The sequence below is a fragment of the Bufo bufo genome, chromosome 2 (assembly GCF_905171765.1).
Source record: "Bufo bufo chromosome 2, aBufBuf1.1, whole genome shotgun sequence".
Classification (NCBI taxonomy): domain Eukaryota; kingdom Metazoa; phylum Chordata; class Amphibia; order Anura; family Bufonidae; genus Bufo; species Bufo bufo.
Window position 1 is genome coordinate 780,359,978 of NC_053390.1, and position 19,242 is coordinate 780,379,219.

Genomic DNA, 19,242 nt, shown 5'->3' on the forward strand with positions numbered 1-19,242 from the left:
GATGTCAATGGACGTGAGGAGTTACTAAATGGATAATTAAGGCCGTACTTGGCAACCTTCCACAAAACAAAGCCAGAAAAAAGTTTGCTTTGAGCTTCTACATATGAAAGTGCATTTTAGGTGAAGCAATGCCCAGCGATTTCATCTGTTCTGAGATTTCAAGATCTCTGCTTGCTGTCAGTAAATGCAAACATTCCTATATATATTAGGAGGTAGAAAGCTTGTTTAAGGCCTAGTCCTGCTCACACAGTAGAGATAGAGATTACAACAAGGTATCAGTGGAGCAATCAACCAGAAGTGCAGAGGTTTGTAATGTTTGCTGGGTTCAGCTCGCCGAGGATGGGTCCACACCGATACATTGTAACAAATTCCAGCCACTAAGCAGCTTAGTCCCTTAGGTGTGCGGGACCATTCTTCACCTATCCTCTTACCAGAAAGACTGCTTAGCTGTCTGGATGACATTGGCGGTGGTGTCCACATCGATGTAGTCATAGTGCAGCGCTCCAGGATCTGTAGAGGAACCCGTTTCTGCCAGTAAGATGCCGATCCACCTGCCCATGTTTTCTGAAGATGAGGCCTAAGAAGAGGAATAAGCCACGTTATTAGTGCGGAGAACATCCAGCCCTCTCGCAGGGGCGTAACTACCATAGCGGCAGACCGTGCGACTGCTATGGGGCCATGGGCAAGAGGGGGTCCAGTCTAAGTTGGGATTGTCTCCTCTTCTTCTGGAGGTGAAAACTTGGTCAGGACTCTACCCTCTAAAGGAACAACTTTTCAAATGAAGCAGTGGAGAAATGGCCCAAGGGTCATTGAAAAAGGTTTAGGCGGAAACCCTTCTGTCCTGTGTGGGGGACCTGGTGTGATCCTTGCTATGGGGCCCTTACTGCTCTATGTACGCCACTGCCCTCTCGTAAGGTCCCCTATTCAGCCATTGCTACTACTTGTGGTAGACATTTCTCTACATTTACTATACAGAATCCTAGATGTGCCCCAGCCCGCCGTTCAGTTCTCCTTTCATTATAAGAGACCTTCCATCCCACTTTGAAAATCTCCAGTTCTCCAAATTTTAAGGTCACAATCTCGAAGAATGCCTAATAACAGACTGACACTGAGATGACTCTCAGCAGTCATCTCAGTATCATCACAGGCAGGATTACAATGAAAGTAGACACCTATATAGAAATTACCATGGACTTAATATTCCCAGAAGGTGATGGTCATAACTCACCTCCTCCCTGCACAATGACCTCTACACAGGTCGCAGAGCATGCCCACAACACTCTCACACAAAAAAAAAAAAAAGATCCTGTATTTTAAGCATCTGCTTTAGCCATTTCCACCTGAAATCCATTATTTTTTTCAGGTAAAATAACAGATCCCAGACTGAAATGGCAAAACGAATGTTTGAGATATAGGGTCCTTTTTTTCGTTGTTTTCTGTTCTTCTGACGGATCAGCAGAACGGAAAATGAAATAATGTGTGAGCCCAGCCTTACAGAAGGCAGTTATCTTCAGGCTACTGTTTCCTATGGTCCACGCGACTGTAGTAGGGACACAAGTGACATAATCTTCAACATTGCGCACACTCATAAACGCCACCATGTTGTACTTTTATGAAATTGGTTTTGAATCTAAAATGCTTCCTACTTTAGGATGAACCCAATACTTTCAATGACTAGGCAACCTGGAATACATAGGCAGACATACCTCTAGCACGGCCACCTCCTGGCCATTACGGAGAAGACGGAACGTCAGGGGATGCTTGGAGTCCAGGCCTGGGATGACTTCACATCCTCTCAGAGGTATGGAGACGATGTGCGTCTTAAGATCGGTCCTGTCTTTATGGAAGATGAGTTTATGGTCTTTGACCCGGCACCACCGCTCCCTCCACCGGTTGTTGCTTAGGACATTTAGGTAGCCTTAAATGGAGGAAGAAATAAAACAGTATAACAAACATGACATCATTCTTCTATGGCTCATGGACACATAAAAGGAGAAAAAATCTACCACATTTTTTCTACATTTCTTACCACACGTTGGAACGTCTTCTTCTGCCGATGAGGTCTGCTCATCCGTACTTGGCTTCTTCTTCCCCAGACCAATTATTTTTGTTATTTTCTTTCCTGTTACTTTGGTTACTGTACCTTTCGGCTCAGCTTTTGTGCCACTTTTCTTTCGTTTCCCTGGGGAGGGGGGCGAGAACACAACATTTAGTCATTAGTCTTCTACCTGACAATATATCTGCATATCTGTGGAGGAACTCCGATCCTGATCATTTTAGGAGAAGAGTTCCTGAAGAGTCCACAATAGAGGAGTGAGAGGGGTCTGAGACTCAGGTCATTAAAGGGGTTATCTAGGAATTTATATTCATCTCCTGTGCTCTGGATAGGTCATCGATATCAGATGAGTGGGAGGTGACAGGCGGGACCCCTGCCGATCAGCTCCATGAGCGCCGCAGCCTCATCCTAGGACGGTGACATCACTGTACACCAGTCACATGGCCTAGTTGCTGCTCAGTCCCATTCAAGTCAATGGAGCTGCAATACAAATCACTGCCACTACATGATGTAGGGCGCTGTGCTTGGTAAGCTGCCGGGAACCCCCTGTGGTCACCATAGCTGGAGGCTCCCTCAAACAGGTGATTGGTGGGGATGCTGAGACTTGGACACCCGCTTATGTGATAATGATGACCTTTTTTTTTTCCATGTCCGTATATTTAAAAAATGTATATAATCCTGCAATTCTTACACTGGCCACTAGGCCTAAATATGTTAAAGGGGTTTTACAAGACTTAAAGGGATTCGGTCAGCCTGATTTTCGATACTGAGCTGTTCATATCATCATATCAGTCTCCTTTATCTAATTAAAAATATACTAGTTTTACCCCCACCTGTCCTTACATTTTTGATAAAAATCGCTTTTATTTATATGCTAATCACCTTAATAACCTGCCCAAGGGGCCGTCCCTCCGGCCGTTGGTGCCCTTCTCTTTGAGCCCAGCGCCGCCCCGCTGTTAATTATTCACTCCTCTCCTCAGTTTTTTTTGCAGTGCGCCGTAATCTCGCGCTTTCGCCGATGATACACACGTCCGGGCCAGTGATTCAACGTGGTGTCCTGGCAGCAGCCTCATCGAGTTGAATCGCGCATGCTTCACCTGCGTCTTCCGCCTGTCAGCTGATCTGGCGCCACTCCGCTCTTCCTTTCTCGGTCGAGCGAAGTGCGAAGAAAGCTGGCGCATGCGCGATTCAACTCGATGAGGCTGCTGCCAGGACACCGCGCGGGCCCGAACGTGTGTAACATCAGCGCATGCGCGAGATTACGGCAAACTGCGGGGGGGGGGGGGGGGGGGAAAGCAGAGGAGTGGAGTGAATAATTAACAGCGGGGCGGCGCTGGGCTCCAAGAGAAGGGGCGCAGCTGGGCTCCAACGGCCCTTGGGCACGTTATCAAGGTAATTAGCATAGAAATAAAAGCGATTTTTATCAAAAATGAAAGGACAGGTGGGGGTAAAACTAGTATATTTTTAATTAGATAAAGGAGACTGAGAAGATGATATGAACAGCTCAGTATCGAAAATCGGGCTGACAGAATCCCTTTATATACTGATTACCTATCCTCAGTATCTGATCGGTGGTGGTCCGACACCCGGGACGCCCAACGATCAGCTGTTTGAGAAGGCACCGGCACTCGCGGCTTTCTCTAATCTTTCCCTAGACCGTGTGACGTCACGTTCACCGGTCACATGACCTAGACACAGCTCAGCCCCATTGAATTGAATAGGGCTGAGTGCGATACCAAGCACAACCACTGCACAATGGACGGCGCTGCGCTTGGTGAGCAAGAAGAAGGCCACGGCGCTCACAGGAGTGCCAGTGCCTTCTCAAACAGCTGATAGGCGGGGGTCCCGGGTGTCAGACCCCCACCAATCAGTATCAAAATCTCGGAAAACCCTTTTAAAAGGTGTTGGTGGCAGCTATCTCTCCGACTCCGCCATAGATATACATGGTTCGGTTTTCAACGCCAAACACCACTGACTGAGGCTTATTTCCCGTTTATTTGGGCTGCGTGTATGGCGTTTGGGGTGTGATTTATGCTCAATTTGTAGCCTGTGTGGAAAAGGAGTTCAAAATGGAGTGAGCGGGGGTAGATTAACCCCTTGCAGTCATGCCCGTGTCACATGCCGGGATGGTGCATACGTGACAGGGGGCCTTAGAGGGGTTCTTCGGGGGATTTACATATTGATGACCTATCCGAGATCGGAGAGGGTCAGACTCCTGGAAATGTATGATTGTATATCAGCAACTGGCTTGCCTGGACACACACTGTCCAACCAGGGATGAAACTGTACAGGGACGTCTGACTGTCTATTAATTCATACATATATTTCCAGGAGGAATAAGAGAAGAACTGCCCAATGCAGCTTTATATAAAAAAAGATGCTCCAAACATTTATTAAATCAGACGTGTCAGATGAGTGGACTTTCCCTATTTAACAATATGGATGATACGTGAAATGGGAAAGTATTGAAGACAGCAAAATTGTCACAAAAAGTTTCAAAAAATCTCGCAGCATAGTCCATACAACTTATGATAAGATTAGACAGCGACCTGGCCGTGGGTGACTTTTCCCACAGTAATGATGTTTAGCCTACGTCCTTGGTATGCCAATGGCCAGTGCCAGGGATGCCGCAATGAGAAGGAATGTCTGTGACCGGCTTTTCTTGGCCTCCATTACCATGAAAGCAGAATGTCAGGCAGGGCCAAGCTCTGGGACACTTTCCTTGTGATTAATGGAGGCCGTGAGGTCGACCACAATGAACACTAAGCAGAACAGACAGAACCTATTATTTGTCATATATACGATTCCCCAACCGTGCCTCGGGGTGCAGTGAGAACCCACCAGGGGCCACGTGACACTCCAGTCTGGGAATGATTCTGTGGACCTATTCCATGTCCTGATGCTGGTGCCGTCAGGATGTTCTCCCCGCAGCGTGACGCGGGAGAGGAGTGAGGTAGGTCGGTGTATGCTGCGTTTTTTAAAAAATTTTAATCTGTAAAGGGGTTCTCCGAGATCTCAGACCGGCCAACATCTTATCTGCAGCCGCTGCTTGCAGATCTAATACTGACGACAGTGATTGGCTGCAGAGGTGACATTCTGTACAGCGGGACTTTACTGTATACACCACAGTGGGCGTTACCTTTTCCTACCAGGAGAGCGGTAACGCCCAGACGTCAATTTAACCATAAACTTCTGGGAGGAATAACAGAGGGACAGCACAATAGCACGCGCCTTTTAAAGTCAAGCAGGCTATTACTTTGCAGCCTTAATTCATTTGCAATCCCGTATAATCCTGCTGTCACTGATGCGTCCGCTCAGCCATGTCTTTCATTGGCAGCACTGCCATTAATGTACCGCCACATCTGACATATAAATGAACGTGGCGGCCTTGAGGAGGACGGCAGATGATGAAACGCTCACATCAGAAGGGCCTGTAAACACTGTTCCCAAGGTCGTACTTCTGCCTCGGACTGAATACGGCTGTGTGGTTGGCGGCCTGACAGCGACGGGATAAACTGCAGTAGGAAATCAATAGGAAACCCGCCGAGATCCGCTCTAATGGATGGCTTATCAGGGATGACAAAATCAATGATCGGCTTAACCTGCTGGAAAAGCCTGAGCGACAGACAGCTTCTGGTTATCATCTCAGCTCTGGGCCCCGCAAACCCAAAAATGAGCAAGAGCGAAGAACGCGAATCTGACGACCTCAACACAGATTGATATCCAATGGAAGCTTCCAAAGAACCCACTGATGCCTCGTTAAAGGGGTTTTTTCGGGGATCACAATATTTGAAGCCATCAATATCAGATAGAAAGCAAAAAACTTTCCGCCCTACTGCGGAGGGAGGACTGCGGCGAGGTTTCATTTAATTTCATGATCAATTACTGCTGGACATCAAGCATTACGTGGTGCCTGTGCGAATGAATGAGGGGCATACGCCAAGGGAAGAGGCATCCTTCAATAAAAGGGGTACTACAGGAGAATCCCAAACACCATCCCATACATACATATGCCATAATAGTACATACTACATACCAATAGCACCTGTGTAAATTAGACAATCCCTCTAAGGAAAATTCCATGCAGGGCACTATAAGGGTACGGCCCCACTGCGCGGTCATGTACTGTGCAGCCGCACCTTGCTTTTTGTTAACTAATGAAGACCGCACTGTTTAGTCAGTCTGCATTGTTAATGGCCACGTGGTATTAAAGGTGCCGTCATTAACAATCCAGTGCAGTTTCATTCGTTTAAGAAGAGCCAGCTGCCGCACTTACGGCCGCGCAGTACTCGACTGCAGCGCAACAACGCCATAACCCTGACATGACGTGTGGTTGTATCCTAACGACGTGATATGGGGATGATTATCAGGCTAGCTTCACATGTCTTAGGGTGGATTTAGATGGGGCGAGGAGAAGTCGGCTGCTCGTTAGGTGGAGGTGAAGCTTATATGCAGTGATCACCTCCACAGCATGAGAACGAGTGATCACTAGTGCGACCGCTCTTCCTCATACAGCTGCATTGTTTTGTGCTGTCTAAACAGCGATCTGCTGCCCTGAAACGATAATTTACTCGTACGCCAGTTTCATCTTTGGACGGGCAGATTGCCAGGAACAAGCTTTCGCAGTAACGTTCGTTCCCGATAATCTGCCCAAATATCGCCCCGTCTAAATCCACTTTTGGGGCTGTATTAGAACTGCAGAAGAGCATTAGGATTGTCGGGGAGGACAATCGCCTGCTCGTCAGTGAAGGAGGGCGCTGCTATTACATGCAGCAATCTCCTCTACAGTATGTGGAGAAGAATGAGCGCTAATGCCATCGCCTGTCCCCAGACAGAATCTTTATTTGCCGGCAGCAGAGCGTGATTAGACGGCGTGATCTGCTGCCGGCAAACAATGATTTTTTTTAGCCTGCATGAAAAATGCGATTGCCAGATGAACGAGCGAGTTTGCTTGTTCATCGGGTAATAGGTGTCACTGTTAGGGCTCATGCACACGGCCGTCTGCTGGCTGGGCCCATGCTGCGGTCCGCAATGCACGGGCACCGACCGTGGGGCAGCCGCATGCAGATCGCGGACCTGCTCACTTGAATGGGGTCTGCGATCCGCATCCGACGGTCCGCACTGCAAAAAGTAGTGCATGCACTACTTTTTTGCGGTGCAGAGGCACGGACAGAAAACCCACGGAAGCGCTCCGTAGTGCTTCCGATCCGTGCCTCCGTTCCGCGCCGCCTCTCCCTGATTGCGGACCCATTCAAGTGAATGGGTCCGCAATCTGTGATGCACACGGCCGATGCCCGTGTATTGCGGGCCGCAATACGGCCACGGCCAAGCAACAGCCGCGTGCATGAGCCCTTATACAGGCAGATCATCACTATAGAGCGTTCCTAGAAACGCTCGTTAGCAATGATCTGGCCGACCCTCCGTCAGTTAATACAGGCCTTAGAGTAAGGGCTCATTCAGACGGCCGTATGAATGAGTCTGCATCCGTTCTGCAATTTTGCGGAACGGGTGCGGACCAATTCATTTCTATGGGGCCACAAAATATGCAGACAGCACACTGTGTGCGGTCCGCATCCGTGGTTCCATTCTGTCTCTCCATAGAAAAGATAGAGCATGTCCTTTTCTTGTCCACAATCGCAGACAAGAAGAGGCATTTTCTAGTATGGTTGCGGCCACGTGCGGTCTGCAAAATGCAGAACGCACACGGCCGGTATCCATGTTTTGCAAGTTCGCTAAACACTGCGGTCGTCTGACTGTGCCCTAAAGGACAGAATTCTAGCACAATACTACACTGCCTGTTCTTCTCAGAATCCCCATTGTATTATTTCTGCGCAGGGTTATCAGCGTTTCTGAGCTATCCGGTGCCCGGTGCCGACGCATCTGCTCCAGGCTGCTGTCAATTTCATGAAACCGCTTGAATTACTCCTAGGAAGTTTCAAAAGTGGGCTATATATAATGTTCTCTGGTGTATGACTGCTTCACGACCCAGGATAATAACTATCCGTGCACTCTCCAAGTGATGCCGAGAAGGCTGGTGGGGGCAGAGGCCACACATACAGGAACCACAGGGTTATACATGAGCTACCGCAAGGAAGTCAATTCTCCATGAAGAATAACACCAGAAGAAAGCCTACAGCTGGAAGGATGCCGGGTGGTCCACCCAGAGGAGATAAGAGGAAGTCATTCAGTCTTAAAGACACAGACGGAGACGGAAACCGTCTCGTGTAAATCACTATGTCCATAGTGGCTGAAAACGGGAGAAGCTCCTGACGGCCTAGGATTGGTGGTGGTCTAACTTCACGGACCACCACCGGTCAGAGTTGCTCTACCCCCTTCATTATTTATCAGGCACATCTCCGTATTTTTAGTATTACATTACGACTCACTTGAAGGGGCCGAGCTGCCTAGTATCTATACATCTATCTACAACATGCCATGCCGTCCAATATACGCACACATCTGCTGCAAGTGGCCCCTTTGAATGTAAGGGGTGATCAAGCTATGAACATACCAGGCTCCTTGCCATTGACAACTGCTGTGCTATTCTCCACATTGCACTCCCCGTCTGAGCTCGGCCTCTCCGACGATTTCTGATCAAAATAAAAAAAGACAACGTACTAATTAATTAAGTTGGTGCTCACGTTTTCTAAGCTCCTTCATATTCTGGATGCCTACAGTCACCACTAGGGGGAGCTCTGAGGGCTTTTTCTAGGTGATAAATAAAAAAAATCATACTCACCACACCGCTCCCTGATACCACAAGGTCCAGCAGGAGACCATGAAGAGTTGGATTGGGAGCAGTGGAGGATCAGTGAGGTAATTCTGTTATGCATACACTGTATGCAGCAAGCTCCCCCTAGTGGTGGCAAGAGGCAGCCAGAATATGATCATCCAATGTAACGGCTATGGAGGAGATTTGGGACTTTGTATCAGAAAAATTAAGCTCTGACTACTATAAATAGATACGTTGGCCCTGTTCAGATTAATAAACTAAAATAACACTCAAGTCAATTACAACCATCACTGATAAATAGGTTACATTAGGCAGTAGGCAAGGAATACCTTTTCTATTTCTGTTTTTGGCACAGGAGAACTCGAAGAGGGTCCATCCGAGTCCACGGTCCCACATACTTCTTTTATTACCTGCAAGCAAAGGGAAATAAATCAGACCTGTCAGATTATGCGATATTTCTAACCCTATACGTCACAGCATGAACATAAAATGTCATAAACATATCGATAAATCTGCCCCTTGGGCTCCACTAGGGGGAGCTCATCGCAATACAAATATCTGTGACCAGAGCTCCCTCTACTGGCAGCTTCAGAAAAATGCAATAGATCTCAGAACTGATCGGGGTCCCACCACCCTTCAAGGTTTTATGACTTGGAAGGGGTTTATTCATTGGAAAGCCCGTTATCAGCTTTTTTCTAAACATTAAAGGGGCTCTCTGTTCAATCTGCTGCAATAATCCAATGGCGGGCCTCTGGCCATATATGAGGCCTTATCTATGTCCTTCTCATTTACCGTATACATTTGCACCATAAAGTCTGCAGGTGCGCGGTCCACATAACCGTCGCAGATTATACCAATCACTGGAACCTACATCAAAAGCCGTTTCATGGCCACGGCCCAAAATAAGCAGCGTTTTCCATAATGCCTCTGCAAGTCTGAGTTCTGGTTTGCAAAGAAAAACAAAATGGTCTGGTCGTGATATTATCAGCCGGGGCGGCCATCGAGGAATATCAACTAGTCGTCGTTCTGTTTTTTTTTAAGTTCCTTCTTGAAACAAACACATGAAATTCCATGAAGGTTTATTTTTAAAGGGATTGTCGAGGATTAGAAACATGTGGCAGCACCGCGCCTGTCCATGGATTGCAGCTCGGCACGGCGGAAATGAACGAGGCTGGACTGCAATACCGCATACAACCTGTTCACAAGCGTGGCGCTGTGTTCAGAAGAAAGCAGCCAGGTTTTTTTTTAACCCCTAAGTAAATTCCTGCCCTTTCTATGCTTAGGAGTCCAGTGGGCGGTTCTACTCACTGTGTGCACTGGGCATACAGAGATAGCGGTCAATCACAGATAGGACCGCCCACCGGACTCCTAATCATAGAAAGGTCAGAGAATAAAATGAATTAAAGTGACACGGGGTAATGTCTATGTGTTGTGTCTAATCTTTAGAGCTTTCTTTCTTTATAGCCCTGCTGTTATCTTGGTCATGGACTCAGGAGTCTGAGGTAGGCTAAAATCTGACACCTGTCTCATCCGAGGCTCAGGATGCTGTTGTGTCTCTTCATCATGCAGTTAAAGGGGTTTTCACCCATCTCAGACAATGGGGGAATATCGCTAGGATATGCCCTCATTGTCTTATCAGTGTGGGTCCCACCTCTGGGACCCACACCAAGGACGGAGTGGGGAAAGTGGTGGCCGGCCACCGCCAAGCGCTCTTGCCATAGAAGAGTGAATGGGAGCGCACCACGCTTGCGCGGCCACCGCTCCCATTCATTTCTATAGGGCTGAGCCAGTGCGCCCTCCACAACTTGCAGGGATCCATTCTCGATGTAGGTCCAGGTCCCAGAGGTAGGACCCGCACCTATCAGACAAGGGGAGCATATCCAAGCGATATAACCCCCCCCCCCATTGTTTGAGATGGGAATACCCCTTTAAATGTAAGTGCACTAGAGCGGCCACTTCAGGGGAGATGAAGCATTGCATGGACATGATCCATCCTCCGCAGTATGAGATGTGCACATCATTCTGCCTATAAGACTAAAGTCCCAAATAAAAGAACTCCTTCCGCAGCTAGACAAGCCATTTCAATTGGCTAATTCAGACTGATAGTTAGGCCCTTGATTCAGGACTCTCATCTGGCCAGAATAGAGAGTGTTAATAAAAAGAGAGGAGGACCCGACACATCCTGCATTATATGGACTGCCCGTTGATTTTAATAAGTGTAATACTTAATGTGCCCTGCGGGGGTGCTGCAGAGAAATAAAACATGTGCCAACAGGTAGGTTCCCACTCAGATTACAGCTGCTTGGTAAGGGCGTGTTCACACTCCCTAAATTTCATGCAGATTTTGGCGTGTATTCGGTCCCGAAATTCCGCGGCGGATTTAAAATCTGCTGGTGTAGAAGCACAAAGCACCTCAACCTGACCTATCCAAACCATGTACAGCACAAACTCTTCCCTCAAACAAAGGAATCCAGTTACTCAGCATCCTGGAACTTTATTTTTACCTCTTGTTTGACATTTGAACTCATTGTGGACTTTTTTTTGGCCCCCGAGCGCTGATTAAGTTATTTTGGCAAGCGCTTTGTGTAATGCAAGCTGCAGACAAAACACTGGGAAGCGCTTTGGCAAGTGCACAAAAGTAGCGTTGAAGAATTCATGCTCTCCATCAAGTCCCCCCCCCGTCACACCTCGTGCGCATATAGGTGCGGACTCGTGTTTATGTTAAAGTCGATATCTGGCTATAAAAAATCCGCTGCGCTCATCACATTCTGCCCTGAACCAGCTATACGCAAAGTCTCGTCAGGAAAAGACTCACGATTAAATCCGTCCTCCTACCCGAAAGGCTGCCGCTTCTTACAGCTGGGCTATTTCTAGTAGATTGTGCTGCCTCTAAAAGGGCATTCGTCCCAAAAACAGGGAAAAAATGCAAAAAAGTCACCAGAAAATACAGTCCTGATCATGTGTTGCATCCGCCGAGCATGCATGTATATTGGAAGACGGAAGGAATGGCCACCTTTAGACGCAATCTCTGCAGCCCCATAGTTACTCCCCTGACAAGGAGTGTAAAGGGCCTGGTTCCACATGTCAAGTGCCATATATATATATAAAACCGTACATGCTGTATACCGATACACTGTGCCTGAGCAAGGAGAAGAATTTGGCCTCAGATAGCCTTCGTCCTGTCGTGACCCTTTCCTTGGTCAAGCAGCTTCATTCTAATTAATAGTTATTGTGTTTGCTTCTTAAGGAAGGGCTTGAAATGACAGGGATTCCACCGCGCCGTTTCCTGTACGCAGCCCTCAGGCCATTAATGTGGTTTTGCTGTCTAGACAAACGCTCACCTCAGATGTGGCCTTCTCTTTGCTCCTGAATATGGCTCCTTCATCCACTGTGTATAATGTTCTGTCCTCCTATCACTTACTGGCTATTAGGCTGGGGCCACCCGGCGGCGTGTGATGTCGATAGTCATGGCGGTCGATGGAGACACGTCACCTCCTGTGACACAATGCTGTCGGATTTTCGGTTGCAATTCAGACGCGACTTTTCCATCATAGACAAGAATGCAAGTTGTGTTGTTTTTTCGTTTTTTACAGCCAAATCACAGCTCTAAAATAGTCCCACGACAACAAGTGGCAGATAAGTGGCACAAATGGGTTTGGGGCACGCAAGTTTTTGGGGTCTTGCTGTTGCACGAAACATGACACTGTGTAGTCCTAGCCCTAAAATTCAACTAAAGGGGTTGTTCTCACTTCAGAAAATCGCATTTGTCATGTAGAGAAAGTTAATACAAGACACTTGTGATTCTCCATATTGTCTCCTTTGCTGGCTGGATTCATTTTTCCGTCACATTATACACTGCCCGTTTCCATGCTTAGGGGTGGGCGATATGGCCTAAAATCTATATTGCGATATAATTTTAAGCATGTGTGATATGCGATATATATCGCAATATATTCTATATTTCGGGGGGGGGGGGGTTAAACTTTTTTTTTTTTTTACTTTTTATTTAATAACTATCTGCCTCCTTAGGGGCTAGAACCCTTGTCCTATTCTCGCTAATAGAGCTCTATCAGTGTGAATAGGACTTCACACTCTCCCTGCTACCCTGTGCTTAGTACACACAGCAGCAGGGAGATTACCATGGCAGCCAGGGCTTCAGTAGTGTCCTGGATGCCATGGTAACCGATCGGAGCACCGCGATTACACTGCTAGGGCTCCGATCAGAAGCTGCTACCCTGGGGCCACTGCCACCAATGATTTAATCGTGTGGAGGGGGGGGGAATTAATATAATACTTAGAAGAGGGGGAGTAGAAAGGAGGGGCTGTGGCCACTGCGCCACCACTGAATTTAGTTAGTATGCCTGAATACAAACATAGCCTGCATGTGTCGGCCATATCCCATACCTGGCCTCTATTACTGTGCGCCGTGATCCGCCGCAATTAACCCCTCAGGACCTGAGGGGTTAATTGCAGTGGATCACAGCGTGCAGTCATAGAGGCCAGGTATGGGATATGGCCGACACAAGCAGGCTATGTTTGTATTCAGGCATACTAACTAAATTCAGTGGTGGCGCAGTGGCAACAGTCCCTCCTACTCCTACTCTGTTCTCATTGGTGGTCAGCGGCAGCCGCACACAGTGGGGAGGGAAGGACTCCCTCCTTCTCCACTGTGCCGGCTCAGAAAAACATGGGGCGTGCCGAGAGCGGCGCATGCCATGTTCTACCGCAATATGGAGATATAAACGAAATATCTATCGTTGGCCAAATTTATCGTTTATATCGCATATCGTCTATATCGCCCACCCCTACTTATGACCACCTTGCAATCCATCAGTGGTGGTCGTACTTGTACAATATAGGAAAAAGCGCCGGCCTCTGTGATGGTCGGGACCGCAGGAGTGTGCATAGGCTGGTGTTTTTTCCTATAGTGTGCAAGCACAACCACCACTGCTGAATTGCAAGGTGGTCATAACCATGGAAACAAACAGTGTATAATGTGATGGAAAAACGAATCCAGCCAGCAAAGGAGACAATATGGAGAATCACAAGTGTCTTGCATTAATTTTCTCTACATGACAAATGTGATTTTCTGAAGTGAGACAACCACTTTAATGGCATGTATACTTTTGCAATAATTTTGTTATAGCTCTGAATATAAAAAAAATATATAAAAAAAAGAAAAATAAGAATCAATTTTCCAAATCGTGCCGTTTAAAAATATACTGTTTTGTATATACAGCTCCTAGGCATTCCTATCTGTCTCCATGGTTACAGACTACAAACTGTGTAGTCTGATGCCACAGCCATGTGTGTGGTACGTCATTCCCTCTGCGCCTTCTTCTTGTTGAAGGCTATGTACACCTTTGGGGGCAATTTTGCTTTATTATTGCATTGTAGTCATTTTGAGCTAAAAATCTTTTTTTTAATTGGTCTTTATTAAAAATTTCAAGCCATTTTCTCTGTACAGCCTTGAGATTCTCGAGCAGCCGGCTGTCTGTTAACCCTTTATGACAGAACGGCTCAATATTTTTTAATAAAGACCAATTGAAAAAACGATTTATAGACCAAAATGAGTAAAATGCAATCATTAAAAAAAAAAAATTGAGATTATTTATGGTATGTAACGCCCCTGAAGCCCCGTATCCATTTTCATTCATGGTAGTACGTGCTTCTACCAATGGTTGATGAATACCCCTCGGGAGCAAAATGCCTCATGTGCGTTTCATTTCTAAGAAATGCAAAGAAGCTTCTTGTGTTCTCATAGACAAAAAATAAAAGTTGCATGTGACGGACACCTTTCTGCCATTTGGACAGCTCTAAAACAGTCACGCGACAGCGAGTTGCAGGTAAGTCGCGCAAACGTTTTTGGTCACAAGACTCTGCGGCGCCATGATGCTGTGTAGCCTGGCCTTACATGTAAATAAAGGGGTATGTATACATTTGCTAGCATTTTGTTATAGTTCTGAATATCAAAAATATTGAACGGTTTTGTACATACAGCTCCGATGCAGACCTATCTGTTTCCATGGTTACAGACTACAAACTCTGTGTAGTCTGATGCTGAAGCCATTTTTTTATCCATTCCCACTGCACCTTCTTATTGCAAAACTACAGACAGCAGAAGAGGGGGCTAATGAAATGTTGTACACTCTGCAGCTCAGTGACGCACCTGTTCAGAGGTTGTATGTGGTATTGCAACTCATCCCCATTCACTTCTATAGAGCTGAACTAGGGTAGCAGATGCAACCCGTGGACAGGTGTCACACTGTTTCATGAACACTCTTTTCATGGACACCCCCTTAAAATCTTCTTAAAGGGAACAAACACGTGGCCACACATACCGTACTGTGTTGTTCCAGAGGTTGAACTCCAAGCAATCATAAATTGATAAAATATCTATATTTTGGTCATACCGCTTTAAATTGATCTGGGGGCGCTCTTACTTAGGAGTCTATAATAAACATTCGTCACCAGCAGTGGTGGGAGGTGGTACTGCAAGACAAACGGCTAAAGAGAGTTACAACTTTTGCTAAGTCACAGCGATAAATCTTCCTAGCAATCTAGCAGAGTGAAAGCTGGGCGATATCTCCTGTACCTGCAGCCATAGTGCTCATAACCCAGCTTTTCTAGAAACAGAACTACAGCAGAGGATGATTCAAAGACTTACTTGTAGCAACTGGTAAATATATATATATATATATATATATATATAAAAATTATATATATATTATTTTTTATATATTTATTATATATTTTTATATTAAGGAGAAAAGCTGTATAAGGCACTGGACAAGTCACCCCCCTCCCCTAGCCCTGCATACATTTTCATTCATAGTAGTACGTGCTTCTATCAATGGTTCATAAATACCCCTCGGGAGAAAAATGCCTCATGTGGGTCTCATTTATAAGGAATGTGAAGAAGCTCCTTGTGTTCCCAGAAGCAGAAACCATAGATGAGATACTAGGCTATAAGCAATAGAGGGAAGCACAGGGGCTGACGCGAGCGAATACATGAATAAAACATGTCAGCGCTGTATCAATAATGGAGAATACGTAATGTATGGTTTCTTAAAGAGATTCCTCCTAATAGGTAAAATAGGATTCTCTGACATTATACCACTTGCTGGCTCAGTTAATGCACAGGTGACAGTAGTGTGCATCCTGAATGACGCTGTGGAGGGGTGCACAGTGAACGCAGGGCTGGCTCCATGTTTCTGAAGGCCCTAGGGCAGGGATGCCCAACCTGCATACCTCCAACTGGTGCAAAACGACAACTCCCAGCAAGCCAGGACAGCCTACAGCTATCAGCCTACAGCAGGGCATGGTGGGAGTTGTAGTTTTACAACAGCTGGAGGTTCGCAGGATGAGCATCCCTGCCCTAGGGTGACGGTGGTTCCCACTATATTGTCACGCTTCAGTGTGGGAGGGAAACACCACACAGAGCATAAGAGGGAAGGGGGGAACAGGGAATCAGGCCTGAGAACTAGGGAACGAAAATGGACACCTCCAAGTGAAAACCCTAACTAAAATCCTGACTGACTACCAGTATGAACAGACCCCAAAGTTAGGTGAGTTCATACACAGGAATACCTAGAGTTCTATCAAGCCCTATAAGACCCTGGTACTAATGGTAGGGACGAGACTACCTGTTCCTCCAAAAGGAAGGACAAACAGGAGTCTCCTTCAGGCCTAATACAAACAATAGGGAAATGCTACACACAGAACCCCAACTTAATACAAAAGGGAAAGGAAAGACTTAACTTCAAAGGAGCAATGGAAGCACCAGGAACTCAGCCGAGATCCAACCACAATCTATCCAAAGGTCCAAACAGAAGCTATAACCCGCACAGCATTGTGGGAGAAGCAACTATAAATAGAGAATGTTAAATGACCCTAATAGCCACACCTGGGGAAAGAAGGGGTGCAAGCACCAGAAACAACACAGATGTCATTTGATCAAAACGGAAAACATGTCAGATCAACCCACGTGTTGCCAGTCTCACCGATCTCCTGCAACCTTTCGCGGCAACGTCCGTGACATCCAGCACCTCTCTGCTGCTGAGGGCACACGTTGCGACTGTCTTTTCTTGGTTCAGCTGGGGCCATGTGGTCCATAGAGAGTCGTATGGAAGAGCAGAGGATAATGCCACCCACGAAAGGCAAAGGGCACTGACATCTATACAGCGTTACCACTTTTTTAGTCTTTTAGATGTTTCTATTAGGTCATATGGATGTCAAAGAGGAGGATAGGGTCCCAAGCTGGGAGATGCTGGAACGAGTGGCTCCCGCTACGGAGAAGCGGAAGTGTTCATATATTCAAAATCAATTGAATTTTCCAAATCAAGGCAGGCACAGAAGTGGCTATGGGAGTGATAGGGTACAGCTACATGGCGACACTGGTCGCGGCCAGGATCCCAGAGTAGCGGTGATCCCAAAGAAATGAACAGTGTTGGATTTTTTGGCGACTTGCACAGCAATGCCATTCATTTCTATGGGATCACCGCTAACCAGTATCACCATGTAGACTTACCCATACACATAAGAGCTCATGCACACGACGTATGTATTTTGTGGTCTGCAAAACACGGATCAGCAAATAATACGGATGACATCTGTGTGCATTCTGTATTTTGCGGAACGGAACAGCTGCCCCCTGAAAGAACAGTACTATCCTTGTCCGTAATGCGGACAATAATAGGACATGTTCTTTTTTTTTGCAGAACGGACAGATGGAAACGGAATGCTCATAGAGTGACTTCCGTTTTTTTTTTTTTTGTGGACCCACTGAAACGAATGGTTCCACATGCGGTCCGCAAAAAAAAAAAACGGAATGGACACAGACTGCGTGAGCCCTTGGACTCACAGACATGGAGTCTTGAACGAAGGGGAGAATGTCTGCCTATACAAGTAAAAATGGTCTACTAGGAAGAACAGCTCTGCAGTATAAACTGCTGCTCTAACAGCAGTGAAATATTGTAAAGAAGAGGAACATACACGTAAAAAGTTATATCTGAATGACAAAGGACTCATTCTTGATTGTGAGCTTGACGGGCGAAGGAAGCAGTGTAAGAATTCGCACCTCATCGGGGAAAACGCCAACAGCAATCACAATGTGCAGCAGCGAAATCCGTTTTCTTCCAAAAAGAAATCTGGGGCTTAGCGGCACAATGATTTCCTTTGGCCGGCTCTGACTGCTACATAATGTTATACTTTGTGTTCAGTGAACTTGTTCAGAGAACGTCTTCCGAATGGAGCTCAGGAGGAGATTTCACGCATGAATGTGTCGTAGTTGGAAATGTGACTTGAAAATATTACATGAAACAGATCTGGCGCTCCAAAAAGAGGGGGGGGGGGGGGACGGGGAATAGTCAGATGTTACATTAGCATTTTCCGAAAAACATGAAAAAGCGTTAAACTGGATTTTTGGACAAGGCGTTGATAGGGAAACATAAAGGAACAGCTGTAGTGCTGCAACCCCCATCATCATGTAGCATGGAAATGAGAGAACAGCTGAATGTGATCGGTTACAAAGGAGAAAGATTCCCAAAGTTCCCAAAATTCCCTGGAAAGGCTTATATAAAATGCAGGGGTAGAAGTGCCATAGAGGAGGCAAAAGTAATTGCAATGGGGCCCATGAAGGAAGGGAAGCTAAATCAGGTTGCCCTGCAATTCTTCTTCTTCTTGGGTAGTGTGAACTACTTACATTAAAAGGGTTTTCCAACAGTTGTTTTTTTTTTTGGTTAGTTAAAGGGGTTTTCTGGGAGTTTTATACTGATGACCTATCCTCTGGCTAGGTCATCAGTATCTGATCGGTGGGGGTCCAACACATCAGCTGTTTGAAAAGGCACTGGCTCTCTTATAAGCGCGACAGCCTCCGCACAGAGTACATTGTACAGTGCATGTGCTTGGTATCACAGCTCTTTCACGTCAATGGGGCCGAACTGCGCCTAGGCCATGTGACCGATGACCGTGACGTCACTGGCCTAGGCAAAACTGCGAGAAGGTTGCAGCGCTACTGTGAGCATCGGTGTCTTCTTAAACTGCTGATCGGTGGGGGTCCCGGGTGTCAGACCCCGACTAATCAGATACATCAGTTAAAAAAAATCTCGGAAAACCCCTTTAAAAGCTGTGTATTACCATTCTCTTTGGCAATGGGGTGTACCAGTTTCAGACTGTATAGGGGCACTCCCAACAGAAAAAGGAAATGGTAGCAACCAAACATTTCCAGGGGAAACAGAAAAATAAAAAAATTCTCTAGAAGGTTTTTTTTTAATGATAAATATGTGAATCAAGTAAAGCTTTCCTGAACGCATCTGAATCCTCGTCACAGCGATCGGCGAGGGTCTCAGCACCCACCAAAAATCAAAATCTTTCATATGTCCCTATGACTTATCAAAAAGTTTTGGAAAGTGCATTTACTTTTTAAATATTCCATAAATTGTGTATTAAGGTG

General features: G+C 46.4%; 1 protein-coding gene across 3 annotated transcripts in view; it reads right to left on the bottom strand.

Annotated features, from left to right (window-relative positions):
* The window catches only part of AFAP1 (actin filament associated protein 1), a 114,126-nt gene that overhangs the window by 17,786 nt on the left and 77,098 nt on the right, over positions 1 to 19,242 (bottom strand). For all 3 annotated transcript variants that reach the window (XM_040419147.1, XM_040419146.1, XM_040419149.1), the window contains exons 7-11: positions 9,119 to 9,199; positions 8,568 to 8,646; positions 2,030 to 2,182; positions 1,707 to 1,918; positions 432 to 577 (exon numbers count right to left, since the gene is read on the bottom strand). In XM_040419147.1, coding sequence (XP_040275081.1) covers positions 432 to 577; positions 1,707 to 1,918; positions 2,030 to 2,182; positions 8,568 to 8,646; positions 9,119 to 9,199 — 671 coding nt within the window. The remainder of the gene's footprint in view (positions 1 to 431; positions 578 to 1,706; positions 1,919 to 2,029; positions 2,183 to 8,567; positions 8,647 to 9,118; positions 9,200 to 19,242) is intronic.